This window comes from Pyrus communis, chromosome 12 (assembly GCF_041283825.1).
Source record: "Pyrus communis isolate YQ-2024b chromosome 12, ASM4128382v1, whole genome shotgun sequence".
Taxonomy (NCBI): Eukaryota; Viridiplantae; Streptophyta; class Magnoliopsida; order Rosales; family Rosaceae; genus Pyrus; species Pyrus communis.
Window position 1 is genome coordinate 5544625 of NC_142576.1, and position 16936 is coordinate 5561560.

At 39.8% G+C, this 16936-nt stretch overlaps 4 protein-coding genes across 5 annotated transcripts; all 4 read left to right on the plus strand.

Moving 5' to 3' along the window:
- The first annotated feature begins 3144 nt into the window (after positions 1–3144).
- LOC137746335 (uncharacterized) lies at positions 3145–4959 on the plus strand. The gene is made up of 2 exons (XM_068486422.2): positions 3145–3434; positions 4549–4959. Exons 1-2 carry the CDS (start codon positions 3324–3326, stop codon positions 4774–4776), a joined length of 339 nt encoding a protein of 112 aa, XP_068342523.2. The 5' UTR covers positions 3145–3323; the 3' UTR covers positions 4777–4959.
- Positions 4960–7247: 2288 nt separating this feature from the next.
- LOC137744092 (uncharacterized) lies at positions 7248–9377 on the plus strand. 2 transcript variants are annotated; one of them, XM_088681827.1, is made up of 4 exons: positions 7255–7437; positions 8498–8698; positions 8786–8844; positions 8979–9377. In XM_088681827.1, exons 1-3 carry the CDS (start codon positions 7327–7329, stop codon positions 8837–8839), a joined length of 366 nt encoding a protein of 121 aa, XP_088537953.1. In that variant the 5' UTR covers positions 7255–7326; the 3' UTR covers positions 8840–8844; positions 8979–9377. The 2 variants fall into 2 exon arrangements, with proteins under 2 accessions (XP_068340059.2, XP_088537953.1); XM_068483958.2 differs by lacking the exon at positions 8786–8844 and having other exon boundaries at positions 7248–7437.
- A 1073-nt stretch (positions 9378–10450) lies between these two features.
- On the plus strand, positions 10451–11557 carry LOC137745157 (PRA1 family protein B4-like). The gene has a single exon (XM_068485058.2). It carries the CDS (start codon positions 10588–10590, stop codon positions 11269–11271), a length of 684 nt encoding a protein of 227 aa, XP_068341159.2. The 5' UTR covers positions 10451–10587; the 3' UTR covers positions 11272–11557.
- Positions 11558–13125: 1568 nt separating this feature from the next.
- Positions 13126–16275, plus strand: LOC137746166 (probably inactive leucine-rich repeat receptor-like protein kinase IMK2). Its single transcript, XM_068486250.2, has 2 exons — positions 13126–15310; positions 15429–16275. The coding sequence occupies exons 1-2, from the start codon at positions 13450–13452 to the stop codon at positions 16052–16054; spliced, it is 2487 nt and encodes an 828-aa protein (XP_068342351.2). The 5' UTR covers positions 13126–13449; the 3' UTR covers positions 16055–16275.
- The last annotated feature ends 661 nt before the right edge of the window (positions 16276–16936 follow it).

Consider the following 16936-nt stretch of genomic DNA (forward strand, 5'->3'; position numbering starts at 1 on the left):
ATGCCAAAACCTCAGAGTAAGATGCAAGTGCTCAGGTAATATCGCCTCAATATCATATAATCTGTCAGCCAGAGTCACCTAACATGACCTGTACGGCTGAATCTAGAGCACAAATCTCCATCTCACTAGCTAGACCTGCACACGAGTCGGAACCACCTAAAGTGGTCTGTACGACAAGCCTGGGTGTAATATATATATACGTTCAAGTGCTACGATCACGTGAAGGCTGGGCGAATAATCGCGGGTCACCTACGAGTCGGAACCACCTAAAGTGGTCTGTACGACAGGACTGTGCACCTAACTTGGATCCAAGATGAGCGTGTGGTGCGGGAGGTGAACATCACGTGAAGGACTGTGCCCAACTACGGGCGAGAGCACTAACACCGGGGGTGCAGGTTATGAGCTCTCTATGCATCTCAAATCACTACTGAATGTAAACATAAATCACAACTCACTTGACACTTACCTGTGCGTTCGCAGCACCAAACATACATACATACATACATACATATATGTATATATATATAAACACAATTAACAATGCATAAACAACGGCAAACTATAGGCATGACATATTAACGAATAAACGTTCTAAATCAATTTCTGGGAAAAGTATAAGTATATAGGTATATACGGAAAACCAAAAGCCTACTCACTGGTATGTGAAAGGGTCGTAACCCCCTTGCCTCGAGTGACCACGCTCGTCCTCGGGGTAAGCATTACCTATATGCGAAACAACTATAAAAACGTTAATTTTAAAGCACATAACCAACCTTATGAAATAACTTCTCATACAATGCTCAAATGGGGTGTATGAATACACCAACGTGATCTAATCAACCTCAGGAACATCCCCATATTTTTAGAAAAAATTTTCACCGCCGCACGCACCGGCCAAGGCACGGCCACGCGCATGCACATGCTTGGCAAGCTGACGGCGTCAGTTAATGCCGTCAGGAATATTCCGTTAACTTTAACGAATTCCGTCAACGGCGTTAGGAATATTCTGTCCAAACTGACGGAATATTCCGTCGTCTTCTCCGGCGAGGCTCCTGTGCCGTCGCCGGCGCCAGAAAATCGGGAAATATTTAAATCGTCCTATCTTCTTCGTTTTTCAACCAAATTTCACAAAATTGGTACCAAATTGAAGCTTACAACGAGAGGAACAAAATCATACCACTTTCAAGTGCTAAAATCCACGAAATCTCGCCGGGAAAATACCCCCAACTCCGGTAAACCTCGAAACTCGTGATCTCGACGTCCAAAACCTTTAAACGAACCACCCCGAGCCTCCCAAGGACCTCACCAAGCTTCCTACAAGCTTGAAATTCCCAAAAACATAAGAATTTACGTGTGCATGAACAGTGCCAAAAATCGGGTATCCCGAGTTCGACGTGAAAACGAAGGTATCCTTACCTGAAATGGGTATGGTTGAACTCCTACGGACCTCACGAGCATGGATATGTACTTTGTTTGTTTGATCTGTGAAGATTACAAGGGTTTTGGAGTGTGTCCGTACACATGGAGGGGGAAAATGGGAGAGAGAGGGCTCGGGACAGGGGGGTGCAGGGCAGAAAATGGTGAGGGTGAGTGTGTGGAATTGTGTGTGGTCCACAACCAGCCACACCAATCTCAAAAACAACCACACAACGAAAATTCACACTAGGGGCAAAATCATCTTTTCACGCGTACGTTTTAAAATTTTCGGAACGGGCTGTCACAACATAAATAAAATATGCAATTCAGGTGTAGCTGTTGTCTTTTTAAAATTTAAAATTTAAGTTTTAAGTCTAGTTACATATTTTTTTAATAAAAAAATCAAAACCAGAGGAAGAATAATTAATTCCCCACGATGTGCGCTTGAATATTGATTTAAAATATGTAAAATTACAATTTTATTTGAGTAGTTGTTCATTATTCTTCTCTACTAAAGTGAGACAATAAAAGCATATTGAAAGCTTCACAAGATGGGCTAACCTTCTAGCTGCGCTTCTGCCTATTTCAACTCGTTAAAACTTACTCGTCTTCCACAAATTCGAAGTTGGTGGTAGGTTTATCGAAACTAGCTTTAAAGGGAAATGTATGTTAAACTATTAAAAATTGTAATGTTAAGGAGATTAAATTTATAAACAAAATTTTGTAAATTAAACGATATGGAAGTTGATGATTGCATTATGATATATGTGTTGATAAACGTGTTCATTTTTATTACTCATACATCATTTTATTTACAAATTTTATGTACAAATTTAATCTATTTAGTATTACCTTTTTTTTTTTAATATTTTAACATTCATTTCCCCTTCAAGCTCATTCCAACAACCTTAACACTAACTTTGAATTTATGGAAGATGAATAACTTTGAAAAATGGATGATTAAAAGATTATTGCTATATTTAGCCTCTTGTCACACATATATGTGTGTCGTATTTTGATTTTTTATATTTAATTATGTTTTTTAGGAGATATTTTTGTTAAAAAAAATGAAGCAACGCCATGACACCGGAAACTTGGTTTTTTTTAAATTATTTATTTTGTTTAAGATTTTAATTTCATTCAAAATGTTCTAAATTTACTATTTTGTCTCTCACTAATTAAATGTAGTATTTTAAATCTCTAACTAGCATTTGGCTACACATTTTTGTGTGTATAAACACATATTTTTAGAAAATGAGAAGGAGAGAGGGAGGGGGAGAGAGAGAGAGAGAGTGGGGGGAGTGGGAGGTTTTTGTTTTCTAATTTTTTTTTTAATATTAGAGGTATTTTAACATCACCTTTAGGTGAAGCTTCAATAAAAAAACAGTAAAATTTGGACCTGTGAAATTATATTACTGCCCATTTTTTTGTGTGATAGAAGACTAAGTTTTTTTTCACCCTCTTTTTGTTGACAAAAATGATTTCATTAATTAATAGAGATTATTGGAGGGTATTTTATAGTATTTTGAAAACTTCACTTTCTCCTTCTCATTTGATATGTAGAGATAAGGATAATGCTAAGAGACGTAAATTTTAAATTAAATTTACAAATCAAATGACGTGTCACAAATAAGAATTAACATTTAATTAATAATTTAATTATCAATCACTACATCATTTGATTTACAAATTTGATTTAAAAATTTAGTCTATCCAACATTATCAAAGAGATAAATATCCAGGCCAAGATTCCGGTGGGCTTGTTTTTCAAAAGAGCAGCTGTCTCGTTCTAATCCCACATCTCAAACTTTAGTCCCTTATTTATTTCCACCCACAAATTCACAAACAAGTTTTGGTTTTGGAGGTTAAAACTCAAATTCCAAAAGAAGGAAGATCGGAAGATAAACATGCCTTGCCTTTACATCTCCACAAACGTCACCCTTGACGGAGTCGACACTGGTTCCATCTTTTCCGAAGCCACCAAAGCCATCTCTGACATTACCGGAAAGCCCGAAGACGTAAGCTCTGTCTCTCTCTCTCTCTCTCTCTCTCTCTCTCTCTCTCGCACACAGAGAAAAAAAACACAACCGATGTTGGAGATGGGGCATCAACAGTTTGCACCATTTGTTAGTTTAATCGCAGTTGCTATATCGTCATGTAGGGAACGATAGGTTTGACTTTTGTTTGCAACACAAAATAGGTAATGTTTGACTGGCCTAAGTAATTAATTATTTCTGGAGTCTAAAAAAAAAAAAACCCACTAAACTAGCTTTTGGTCGATCAACAGTGGGATTTGATCTGGGTTGGGTATTTTAAATATATATTTATAATATTTTTGATTCATCAGCTTCAAAATATCATCTGTGTAAAATGGTAATTTCTCGGCTGTGTTCGTTGATCTGCCAAGTTGGAAAGTCAACTCAAGCAGATGGGGATGCCATGTCCAAATCTGAAGGAATAAGGGGAGTTTTGATGGTTCAGAAATGAGAAGCGATCTACACCTCAAAAGTCTCTGTTTGAGTATCCCAAGCCAATAATTTACTTTCACGCGTGTAACTTTGCTGATGATATGATGTATTACTTACTGATTGTGGATGTCGTCGTAATAATTTTCCCGAATGTAAGTAAGTCTTTCTCCTGCCTTGGCTCTGTTCAAGGGCTGCTGAACTATATATGTTCACTCTGCTGGTGATTTTTTATTTTTCCTAGTTTATTTATTTATTTATTTTCGGGGGCAGGAAACTGTCTGTGGCAGTGATTGAAGGGTCTCTAGTTTACATGGAGATTAGGGTTTAAAATTTTATAGGCCAGTTGCTGTCTGTTGACATAATATAAAGCACTGGAGTAGCTGTCCATTTGGTTGGAATCCCACTACCTTCTTTCCGGATCTTTAGAACTTTACTCAATAATCAGTACTGCTTACACATATATGCCTAATTTGACTCGCAACCACTAATCTTAACTAGGGTTGTACTCGAGTCGTCCACGTGCGAGTGGTTCAGTCTCGGCCATGTGGACTCTATATTGCATCAATAATGATTAGGAGTTATTCACTCGCACGTGGACGACTGTACTTAGCATTTCTTGAACCCTCTGTATGTTTAATTGTTGAACTTCTCTTTGCTTGCACAGTTTGTGATGGTCTTACTTAAGGGATCGGTGCCCATATCGTTTGGCAAGAGTACTACTATACCGGCAGCATATGGGGAGTTAGTAGCAATGGGCGGCATTACCACGGCAGTGAAGAGGCTACTGATCGCCACTCTCGGCACGATTTTTGAGTCCAAGCTTTCGATCCCAAAAACTCGATTTTTCCTTAAAGTTGTTGATGTAAGCACTGCTACAGGATCTAAACTATAAATGAAAATTTCTAATGTTGTTCTCCAACAAAATAAAGGAGTGGCTAATCTGATCGATCTGTTGTTTTTATGTACGGTGTGAACTTGTGGTGCGTAAACTCGACAGATGAATCATGAATTTATGTACAATTCCAATTATTTTCTTGTGAAAGGAATAAAGGATAGTGAAGTTGGGACACAGAAAGGAGAGGCCATGTCTCCATTTATTTTTCCAGTCATGTAATAATTTGGATGAATTTGACCAAGTTGGAATGATGCTTAACCTTACTTTTTTTCATGTCATGTACGCAATAGGCCAATTTCAATTTCTTTTCATAGGGGGACCATATAGATGAGGGTTCTCCAATAAATCATAGACACAAAACCCGAATTTGGTTTTGATCTCAAATCCAATGGTTATAGAAGAGTTCCAATTTGTTTAGGATTACTTTTAGAATGATTAGAAATGTTTTATGTTAATTAAAAATATTGATGCAATCTTGAATCAACATAAATTCGACTGTAAATCACATACACAAGAACACAACGATATATCGTGGTTTACCTAAAGTTGGGGCTACGTCCACATTGGTGTAAGCCCGGTTTTCACTATGTAAAATGAGGGTTACATTGTACATAGAGATTTGGTACTAGCTAGGGTTTTGTCATCCTCCTACAGTGAGGGTGAAGTATCCTTCTATAAAACAAGTTTTTTCTCCCCTTTTATATAAGTGAGATCCAATATATGGTACAATAAATAATATTCTAATTCTGTTTGCAGAAAAACTTAAAAATAATTTTGCATCGTAGAAGCACCTTCCGAAAAGCACATCTAGAATGTGCTCCCAATTGCTTTTTTCAAAAAGCACTTGCGCTTGAATTTTAATAAATTTTTGAATGAGTTTATACCAAAAGCATTTTGTTCCAAAATACTTCAAAAAGAAGTAGTCCCATACGACATCCAAATGGTGGAACCATAGATGAAAGAGGGAAAGGGAATTTTGATTCCCACCCATATGCAGATTTTAGGGAGTAGTAGTTTTCCACTCTATGAGGAGGGTTGTGTCCTCTCATTTATCACCGACCATTCACATATCGCTTGTGACAAACTAACATGTCAAATTGTACACCAAGAGATGGTATACAAATCACATGTGAATGAAATTAAATACAATAGGCGACTGACATTTGGTTCGAAAAGTCTAAAAAACTTAAGCATCTTTATTTTAGACTTCAGTTTTCTGTACTCCTGGAACTCAAAATCGTGTAAAACTTTGATACAAGTAAGTCGTGTATGTTTGCTATGAATCTGGAAATTTTTACATTCATTGGACAAATGAGCTATGTTTGATGAATTTTAGGTACATGTCGTTTTCTGAGTTTTTAATACAACAAGAAGTCCTTTATTTGGAATTTTAAAGTTTCATTGGTAGTTTCTGGAGATTTGATTTAATGAGTTTAAATTTTCTTTTGTCTGACTCTTTTTTGTTAATAATTTACACTCTTAAACTATCACCTTCTACTTTTTGTTCCTCTTAATCTCACACCTTGAATTTTAGAATGATTTTGAAGTGTGATAATTTCAAACGCTAGAACTTCTCCATATATTCAATTCAACAGACACCATACGTAAGGGAGAGTGCTGAAAGTATTTCATGCTAAATCATGAAAGTTTTGTATTAGTTTTTGAAAGATCTTGGACAACTTCATCGATTGCTTATTGATTTTGTGTTAATGCTTTTTTCACTTTGTCCATTTTTATCTCTTTGAGCTAGCAAGGTCCGGAATATTCACTCGTGGATGTGTCGGGCCATTGGGACGAATCTTAACCCAAAGTCACTCTTCGTAAACAAATATTGAGCGCAAGTGGCTCTTTACCACAATGGTAGAAATGTATTGAGTTCTTGTATGACGACGTGAGTTCAAACCCTGTTGAAGGTTAATCTAACAAAATCTATTGTTTGACAAAAAAAAAAACGAATATCGAGCAGAAACCTTTAAGGTATGTTTGGTATCCTTCTAGAATCTAAAATTTTATTTTAAAACTGAATACCAATAATTTAGATACATTCATTGTTATTTTAACTAAAAATTGAATATAAGAAGGATACTAAAGACCACTTAGTACTACAATCTACTGATATTCATCAACTTGTAAGTGAAAGATCTTAGATTCGATTCTCGCCAAAAATGAATTTGAACCACATTATTACTAGTTCATTGTGAGACTAATCCCAACCTATCTTCCTAGTATAGATTATATCGTTTGTTTAAAAATAAAAAAAAAAAAAAAAAAAAAAAGAGGAAAGGAGGATGCTAGAGAGGGCCTTAGATTTTGGAGCCCTTACTCTCGTCGCGTTTCGGACCCGCTTCTCAGCCCAGAAATGCAAGTACTGGAATGGGCCCAGAGTGAAAACATTAGGCCAGGCCCATAAGGGCATTTTGGGTAGTTGAAAAGTGTGTGATGTTTACACTGATATTTTTCTCTCACACATAAAACAAAAGGGTTTACTTACCAACGCATTTCCAGAAAACAGCCAAAGAGTGTGAGTGACTCCGGGAAGACGAAACGATGCCGTGCCTGAACATTTCAGCTAACGTGAACCTGGACGGCGTCGACACCTCCGCCGTCCTCTCCGAAGCCACCTCCACCGTCGCCAAGATCATCGGCAAACCCGAGGCTGTACGACTTTCTCCCACTCTCTCTCGAGCACACACATTTACATACTTTAGAATTTTTGTCCCAAATTGGAAATTTTATGTATTTATGTGTTGCTTTTTCAAATTTACGTTTATTTATTTCTGCTGAATTAACGCTAAATTTTCTAAAACAGAAATAGGATGAATGTTTTTGGTAATTTGCAAGATTTTGTTCAGAATTTTGGGGGATGACTGAGTAATTTCTCTACTTGTAGGATGTATAACTTGAACACTCGGAGAAAGGGTAAATAATACTCAGTAAGTTGAATCTGTTAGAGATTGTGGATTTTATTTTATTTTTTTGGTTTTATTTTGTTTTGTTCTGTTTTGGAGATAATGTAGTTGTTAGGGATTGTTTCACAAAATTGGAGAATCACCAATGCCTTTTCAGCGATTTGACTAGACCCAATAAGCTAGACGCTTCACCTACCCGACCACAGAGAGAATAGAACGAGTTGCTCGGATAAGAGAGCAACTCGAGATGGATGCAAGATCCTTTCTCCTGCCCCTCAATTAGAATAGAAAGAAAAGTTCTTTTTTCATTTTGCGCTAACGTCGAATAATCTTGGGGTTTAGGCCTGCCTGTAATCACTTATCTTAAGAACTTTTAAATTTTGCTGAACACTCTAGAAGTGATTTTGGCCTGCCCGTAATCACTCCCAAACTGTTAGTCATGGACGAGGACAATTACAGAGTTAGGAGAATGATTTTCGGACACCACTTTTCTCCTCTGCACAACCTGGTTATTTGTGTCCATTGATTATCCTTTAATTTGTTCAATCGAAACGCTGTAAATAAGCAGGGCGTGTAGGAGGAGAAAAAGGTAATTACCTCCCTTCAACTTTTAGCCTCATAGGCATGCCTTATTGATGATAACTTCAATGTCGTTTTATTCCTAAATTAGATGATAAAAAAGCTATTGTTCTACTAATATTGGATGCGAGGTTCATAGTGACTTACTGGGGTTAAACTTTTTACTCTTTGGTTGATGGTGATTGTGTCGAACACATATGTAAACTGTGTTCGTGTGTGTTGATATGCAGTATGTGATGATTGTTCTGAAGGGATCAGTACCCATATCTTTTGGCGGGACTGAGGAGCCAGCTGCTTATGGGGAGTTGGTCTCCATTGGCGGCCTTAATCCTGATGTGAACAAGAAGTTGAGTGCTGGAATTGCTGCAATTCTCGAGACAAAGTTGTCTGTGCCCAAGTCACGATTTTTTCTCAAGTTCTATGACACCAAGGCAAGCCACCATCTCGCCTTTTTAATTTTCCATAGAAAGGGGTATCTGCATGTGCTTCTTCTCATTGCATTCTTCCTGCTTGTTTAGGCCCATCAGAGTCAAGAATATGCACAGTGTTTGCATGCTTTACACCAGAACTAGATCATGTAAATAAATCTCTACTGTTTAAAACCCTAAGCATTGCTCCTGTTGGCCTTTCTCAAGAATCAAACTCATGTTTAGTAGCCATTTATTCCACTTGTTGATACATTTAATGATTCCGATGTCTGCTATTCTGCAGGGTTCCAACTTTGGGTGGAACGGGTCTACCTTTTAGAGTACGTGTTACCATTTGAACAATGTCTTAAATTCGCCATGAACTTTCAGACAGCTTTATATGTAAGTGGTGATTTCATGTTATCGAAGTACTTTGAAATCATAGACTAGTTTATTGTCATTTTCCGTATGCGTGCTTAAGTAGAACCTAATGGAACTATCAAAGGCTTGTTGTATTCTTCGATTGGCGGAAGTTGTTTTGAGCTGGTGGTGATCAATGATGTTATGGAACCTGTAGTTGGCAATCAGGGTGTTATGTTCATCCGTTTGGTGTTTGCATAACTGCGTTTATACTTTGTGAATTTTTCACCGTGGTTAATTTGCGGAATTGTTAAATGTCGTGTTTGGAGCCTTGAGTTGAAAATCTGTGTAGCTAAATTGCATTGGTTGGCATATGTAATTGTATTAGTTAGGATTGTTCTTTCGTTTGTTTTACACAAACTCATGTGCGTTTATCATGCGAGTTGTGAGAAAGTGGCACCACAACCTCCTCCCTCCCCTTGGTGGTCAACATCGCCTAACAAATTAACAATTACTTACATTGCACGATGTCAAATGCTTTTGAAAATATTGTCTTACAAAATTAATGTGACAACTTTTTATATGGTGCACTTAATGTGGTTTAATAAAATTCATCAATATGACAACCTGTATATACTTATTTTTCTTATATAAGCGATAGTGGGAGAGATGAAACCGTACGGATCTTAGATGTTTTTATGGAGAAAAACATCCTATAACTAGCGTAGCTCTCTCTGGTCCACCCGAGACCGATCCCCCTCTCACCTAGATCCTTTAACACGCCCAATACTTGGCGTCTGCTTAAATACAAGGTGGATGTTTTTAATCAATTGAGTTACGAAATTACATATCAACATTTGGGTTGAAATCGAATATATATCTTATCGTTATTAAATGATGTTCTATAGCAATGGTGGAAAGCAATTCTTTTTTCTTCTAACAATTAACTATCAACTCGATTAAAATAATAATAACGGTAAGTAAGTAAATAAAAACAACAAAATAGACTGACGATTGGGACAATTTACGCAGTTTTTTTGGGTCAAAAGATTTGGTCCGAATCCCTTTTAACAAATCTATCAATTAGGGCTCTTAAAATTTGATTAAACAACTAAAAACTGAAATCTCTTTTAAAAATTATAATAATTTTAACCGTTGGATCAAATTTGAAGAATCCGAATTCGTGGATTTGATGGGAAGAATCTGGAGGGTAACCTTTCCAAATGATTTACGCGGTTGAGCTTGAGACCCTGGAAGTAAACATTAAACGGTAAGAAGAAGAAAACCACCTTTCACCAATGGGATAGTCAAAATATTTTTCACCTGGTTTCCGTCGTTTACTTTCCGTCGGCGAAACGTAACGACGACGCAAGTTGAACCGTATAAACTCGTATTTCCATCCACTTTCCTTCTCTTCAAACTTTCAACCTTCCACCTCACAAGTCCCCCCCCTTATTTAACCAAACCCCCTAAATATTTTCCACAAATCCCTCCAAAAAGTTATCAGAGAGATCCGAGACAGAAAACCAGATCCACCGACACCACAACGTAAAATGTCGACTCCGACAGCCCCGCCGATCCTCCCGGTATCCACAACCGCAACAGCCACTGCCGCCGGCGGAGGGACGGCTCAGTCCCAGGCCCCGATCGCTACCCCGGCCTTCCGCGCATTCATCAACAACATCTGCGACACCTGCCGCAACGGCCTCGCCCAGCGCCGCCCCTGGTCCGAGCTCCTCGACCGATCTGCCTTCTCCAAGCCGGAATCGTTCTCCGACGCCACCGTCCGCGTCCGTAAGAACTACTCCTACTTCCGCGTCAACTACCTCGCCGTCCTCGCCCTCACCGTCGCCGTCTCCCTCGTCACCCACCCGTTCTCCCTCTTCGTCCTCCTCGGCCTCCTCGCCGCCTGGCTCTTCCTCTACCTCTTCCGCCCCTCCGATCAGCCTCTCGTCATCTTCGGCCGCACATACTCCGACACCCAGACCCTCTGGGGCCTCATCGCCCTCTCCGTCTTCGTCGTCTTCCTCACATCCGTCGGATCCGTCCTCATCTCCGCTCTTGCCATCGGTGTTGCAGTTGTCTTTGCTCACGGCGCCTTTAGAGTTCCCGAGGACCTCTTCCTCGACGAGCAAGAGCCTTCCGCCTCCACTGGCTTCCTCTCCTTCCTCAACAACGCCGCATCCAATGTCGCTGTTGCCACATCCCCAGCCGTCGTCGCCGCCGCTCGCGGTTGATCTGATCTACGTTCCCACATTGTGATTGGATAGCGCACAAGACGATGATGGTACAATAAATTTGAAGCATTTGTTCTATAAATATATATGTAGGGTGGATTTTCTTGGCGAATTTGTATGGATCTGTGTACCTTGTTCGTTCTGATTTAGATAGAAAATTCATGTTTTTTTATGGTTCTTGGTAGATCTATCAATCAAACTTTTGTCCCTTCGTTTCTTCATTTGGTTTTGTCAAATACAATTTGTAATTGCTACAGATCTATGCTATAGTTCATTCTTTTTGGCAGTGTGCATCTTTTACTATACAGTTTGTTTGTAAAAATCTCGTGGCATTGGATCTTTTGTGATTATCTCTAACACGAGTTTCAGATCTGTATGCTTCTCGGTTCATTTGTTAGAACTAGTGAAATTTTATTTCTTCTACAAATTTAGTTCAAATCAAACGATCCTGAATCGTTAGTGATCTCTATGTTTCTTGTTGTTTAGCAACAGCAACACTGTTGGCAATTCAGTTGTGCTTTGGTGAGGACTTAGGAGAATGCCCGTGAATCTAATATATCGATTGCTAAGTTGCCCGAATCAGGTTTTGTTTAGTTTTGCAAGCATTTGAGATGCCATTGCTGATACCTGGTCGTTTTGATGGTTGAAACTTAGGCATCATTCTCATCCATATCGTGATGAATTCTTTCCTTGGTTGCTAACTGTCCATGGAGTAGACTAGCAAGCACCAGTTTCTTTACATAATCTCCATGACTTCTGTAAATCTTAGATAAGAACAGTTTCTATCATCTGTGACGTTGTTCAAGTTAACCATATAGTGAGTGTTGAATCGGGCATGGGCTTATGAGAACCCATGAGCGTTTCTAACCATTGCACTTGAAGCTAGTTTTGCCTCTATGAGTACAATGGATGGATTGCATCAGGTTTTGACCTGAGAGAACTATTTTGTGTTGTTTATGTTAGTTCCTATCCTTTGGAAGGATTTAAGTTCCGTCCAGTTTTCTTTGGTTCTCTGTCGGGTTGCAATTTACTGAGCTACTTTCATTAGCAAATATGCGTTGCTCGAGTCTTCGACTGTCCTCGTGCTAGCGGATTCATGAATGATTTTCTGCTGCAAAGAGAAACAAAAAGGGTTGATACTTGTCCTACTATTCTTCATACAAACTGATGGTATTGTGATTAGTCCGGGGATAGTCGTCGGATTAATTGCATTGCTCCCTCCATCAAATTTGTTTTGTTTTGGTTTGCAGAGTTTAAGGAATTGTGCACCAGAACACGGTACACCAGATTTTCTTCTGGGTAAATAATCGGACATCAAAAAAATCCACAAATATGATCACTTACAAAAAATAACAATAAAGTCTTATTTCACTAAATGGGGCCCACTGTAAGAATTCTAGAGCGTCATTATGCTTGGTTTTGTGTCAAGACCGCTTACGAACATCTAATAGAAAACATAAATAATGAATTGAAGAATAATCAGACAATAAGTCGTATATAAACCACGGGTTTTTCGTGCTCTTTTATAAATTCTAATCATTATGACCATGATTACAAGAATCACCAGATTGTTTCTTTAAGTTTCCCAGGATTCATTGGTCCTGAATCAATCTAGGACGTCTCGAACAAAGGTTTTCAACTTTCCACATTCACCTTTCACATCGAGGAACAAGAGGTTATTATGGTCATTTTACGGCTTTTATCAAGTGACAACACATTGCCCTTTGGATGCCAAATGTGCCCTACGAAATATAGCCGTTGGAGAATCTTATAACTCTTTTACCCAAGTGAAGACCAAATTCCAGGTTTTTCAACCGTAACCGTTATATGGTGGAATTCCACCACAGAAATAAAAAATAAAAATAAAAAAATAGCCGTTATCGGATAAACAGAAGATGATGAAGAACTAGTCTTTCGATCCCACCCAATCTCTCCTGCCTGACCTCTTTACATTATTTTTCTTCCTTGCTCACTCAGATCTTCACATGCTCCAACTGCCTCAATTATTTCTGCCTCCTTATTTATCTTCCATTTCGTTTCTTCCTCACACACAAAAATATACTTCACACCTTGAGCTCAACCCGAAAACGATACCTTCGCTTCTCCCATCGTTTTCGGGTTTTCTAGAGCTTGTTTCGTCCAACTTCTTCGATTCTTCGTAGAAATTGCGGTCCTTCGATGTTTATGGAATATAAGTCCTTGTTCATCCATGCCTTGCTCTTTGTTCATCTTTTGGTTGTCACTTACCGGCCTGTTTCGGGCCAGCAAGGGAATGATGGAATGATTGTGACTCAGTCCGATTACCAAGCTCTTCGAGCTTTCAAGCGTGAGCTCATTGATTTCACCGGCGTTCTGCGCAGCTGGAATGATAGCGGACGTGGAGCCTGCTCAGGCGGGTGGGCAGGGATTAAGTGTGTGAACGGACAGGTTATTGCAATCCAGCTTCCGTGGAGGAGACTCGGGGGCCGAATATCTGAAAAGATTGGGCAGTTGCAAGCGCTTCGGAAGCTCAACCTGCACGACAATGTCTTGGCTGGCCCTGTCCCCTTGTCTCTCGGCTTCCTTCCCAATCTCAGAGGGGTTTACCTCTTCAACAACCGGCTTTCGGGGTCTGTCCCGCCTTCTATTGGTAACTGTCCTCTTCTCCAAACTCTTGATTTAAGCAACAATTCGCTTACTGGCACGATTCCTTCTAGTCTTGCAAATCCTAAGAAGTTGTATAGACTTAATCTGAGCTTCAACTCGCTTTCGGGTTCCATCCCAACAAGTCTCACCAAATCCCGTTCTCTCACCATCCTTGCACTCCAACACAACAACCTATCTGGTTCCATACCAGGCACTTGGGATGCTGGAAATCGAAATCTAAGTTACCAACTTATGATCCTGACCCTTGATCATAATCTGATTTCCGGAACTATTCCTAGTTCTCTGAGCAAATTGGGTTTTCTTCAAGAGATTTATCTGGACGACAACCAGATTTCCGGGACCATTCCTGAAGAAATAGGGGAGCTCACAAGGCTCCAGAAGCTAGACTTATCCAACAATGCCATCAATGGAAGCTTTCCTTCTAGCTTTTCCAACCTCTCCTCCCTTGTTTCGTTGAACCTCGAGGGCAACCGCCTCGATAACCACATCCCGCAAGGCCTGGAAAGGTTGCAGAACCTCTCAGTGCTCAACCTGAGGAAGAACAATTTCAGTGGCCACATTCCAGCATCTGTTGGGAATATCTCTGGAATCTACCAACTGGATTTATCGGAAAACAAATTCAGTGGTGAAATTCCTGCTTCACTTTCCAGCCTTGCCAATCTCACTTCGTTCAATGTCTCTCACAACAATCTTTCTGGCGCCGTCCCTTCTCTGCTCTCAAAAAAGTTCAATGCCAGCTCTTTCGTGGGGAATCTTCAGCTGTGCGGGTACAGTGCTTCAACTCCGTGCTCTTCTCCCCCGCCTCAGATTCTTCCATCTTCTCCGCCAACGGAGCAGCCTTTGAAGAAAAAGCATCACCACAAATTTAGTACAAAGGACAAAATTCTCATAGCGGCGGGTGCCCTCCTGGCGGTTCTGCTTCTACTCTGCTGCATTTTGCTTGTTTGTTTGGTCAGGAAAAGGTCTGCTTCAAGAGGAAAGAATGGTAAAGCCGCCATGCAGGCCGCTGCTCCAGGGGGCGCTGCTAAGGCAGTTCCTGGCGGCGTTGGAGTTGAATATGGCGGTGAGGCTGGTGGGAAGCTTGTTCACTTTGATGGGCCATTTGTTTTTACAGCTGATGATCTGTTATGTGCCACTGCTGAGATAATGGGGAAGAGCACATATGGGACTGCATACAAGGCGACATTAGAGGAAGGAAACCAAGTTGCAGTAAAGAGATTGAGGGAAAAGACGGCGAAAGGTCAGAAGGAGTTTGAATTGGAGGCTGCAGCAATTGGGAAGATTCGCCACCCGAATCTCTTGGCTCTGAGGGCTTATTACTTGGGACCCAAGGGAGAGAAGCTTCTCGTCTTCGATTACATGCCTAAGGGTAGCCTTGCATCCTTCCTTCATGGTAAGTTTATTCATCGATGCTCATCAACTTTTCTAATTCACATTATTCATATATCAGAAGCGCTATTGATTTTAACCCCTTAACCATCTTGTTTTTGTGATGTATATTCCTTGTGCAGCTCGAGGGCCGGAAACCATCATTGATTGGCCAACAAGGATGAACATAGTGATTGGCATCACGCGTGGACTATGCCACCTCCACAACGAGGAGAACATTGTACATGGAAATCTCACATCCGGCAACATTCTGCTTGATGAGCAGACAAATGCTCACATTGCAGACTTTGGCCTTTCACGCCTTATGACTGCGGCCGCCAACACCAATGTGATTGCCACTGCAGGAACCCTCGGCTACAACGCACCTGAGCTCTCAAAGGCCAAGAAGGCCACAACAAAGACTGATGTGTACAGCCTTGGGGTGATCATACTGGAGCTCCTGACAGGAAAATCCCCCGGGGAACCGATGAACGGCATGGATTTGCCACAGTGGGTGGCTTCGATTGTGAAAGAGGAGTGGATAAATGAAGTTTTTGATTTGGAGATCATGAGGGATGTGCCAACCATTGGTGACCTGCTGCTTAACACATTGAAGTTGGCTCTGCATTGTGTGGATCCATCGCCGGCTTTGCGGCCGGAAGCTCAGCAAGTTCTGGAGCAGCTGGAGGAGATTAAGCCTGATCTGCCAACTGGTGGTTCTGCAGAAGAAGGAGCAGAAGTACCACCACCAGCAGGCAGCAGCAACTGAGTGAAAAAGGGTTAATTACTTTTACTTGGGATAAATGTGGGTTTCATATTTATCAGTTAATTTGTTGATAGGATTCGGAGGAGATATAGGTATATTCATTGGTATATGTAAATATAGGTTTCGATTATATTGTTTGATTCTTTTTGTTTCAAGTTGTGTTTCTGTTAACAAAGCAGAAGAATGAATAATCATTATAAGAAAAAACATGGTTATGTGTTCAATTATTTTCACTCATTTTCCCATTTGTCTCTCTTGCAACCAAACTTAATTTCTTGTGAATCTATGAGAAAACACAACACATTCGCACACCACAAAAAACCCTAAAAACTTGACTTATTACGTGGCAAGTATTCACTGGTACCGCTCAATTTTGTCTCCATTGAAGTGATGGAAACATCGCTCCATCAGTCCATATATTTCAAATTCTAACTTGATCCCATAATGCAAATCGAGCCAAGTGAAGAGTTATTTAATAGAGAAGAAAATTGTGACACACATAAACTACACAAAATATCATCGTCAAATGAAAACAAACACTTCACATTTTAAAACATATTTTTGTATACTTATATGTATTTAATACGATTATTATCTGATCTCTAACGATCGGATATAAATTATATAAATATATACAAATAAATAAACCAGAAATGTAAAAAACCTTTTTACATTTTTTTTGTAGGATAAATAATAATTAATTAATTAATTAAGAAAAAATTACTTTACAAACCAACCTGTTTCGCGCGACTCTCTGTCTGTCAACTAATCTGCTCATGCAATGGAAGACCATTCCACAGACAAGGTAGCGATATCCGGCCCAGCCCTAGCCGCCACGATCCAACGCTTCTCCACCTCCTCAGGCTCCGTTGACGGCCTAATCTT

Bases quoted from the DNA above. Each gene is read 5' to 3' on its own strand.
- LOC137746335 (XM_068486422.2), top strand. From the start codon at position 3,324: ATGCCTTGCCTTTACATCTCCACAAACGTCACCCTTGACGGAGTCGAC. The intron at 3,435-4,548 runs GTAAGCTCTGTC...TTGCTTGCACAG, and splicing joins TTACCGGAAAGCCCGAAGAC to TTTGTGATGGTCTTACTTAA.
- LOC137744092 (XM_088681827.1), top strand. From the start codon at position 7,327: ATGCCGTGCCTGAACATTTCAGCTAACGTGAACCTGGACGGCGTCGAC. The intron at 7,438-8,497 runs GTACGACTTTCT...GTTGATATGCAG, and splicing joins TCATCGGCAAACCCGAGGCT to TATGTGATGATTGTTCTGAA. The intron at 8,699-8,785 runs GCAAGCCACCAT...CTGCTTGTTTAG, and splicing joins TCAAGTTCTATGACACCAAG to GCCCATCAGAGTCAAGAATA.
- LOC137745157 (XM_068485058.2), top strand. From the start codon at position 10,588: ATGTCGACTCCGACAGCCCCGCCGATCCTCCCGGTATCCACAACCGCA.
- LOC137746166 (XM_068486250.2), top strand. From the start codon at position 13,450: ATGTTTATGGAATATAAGTCCTTGTTCATCCATGCCTTGCTCTTTGTT. The intron at 15,311-15,428 runs GTAAGTTTATTC...TTCCTTGTGCAG, and splicing joins CCTTGCATCCTTCCTTCATG to CTCGAGGGCCGGAAACCATC.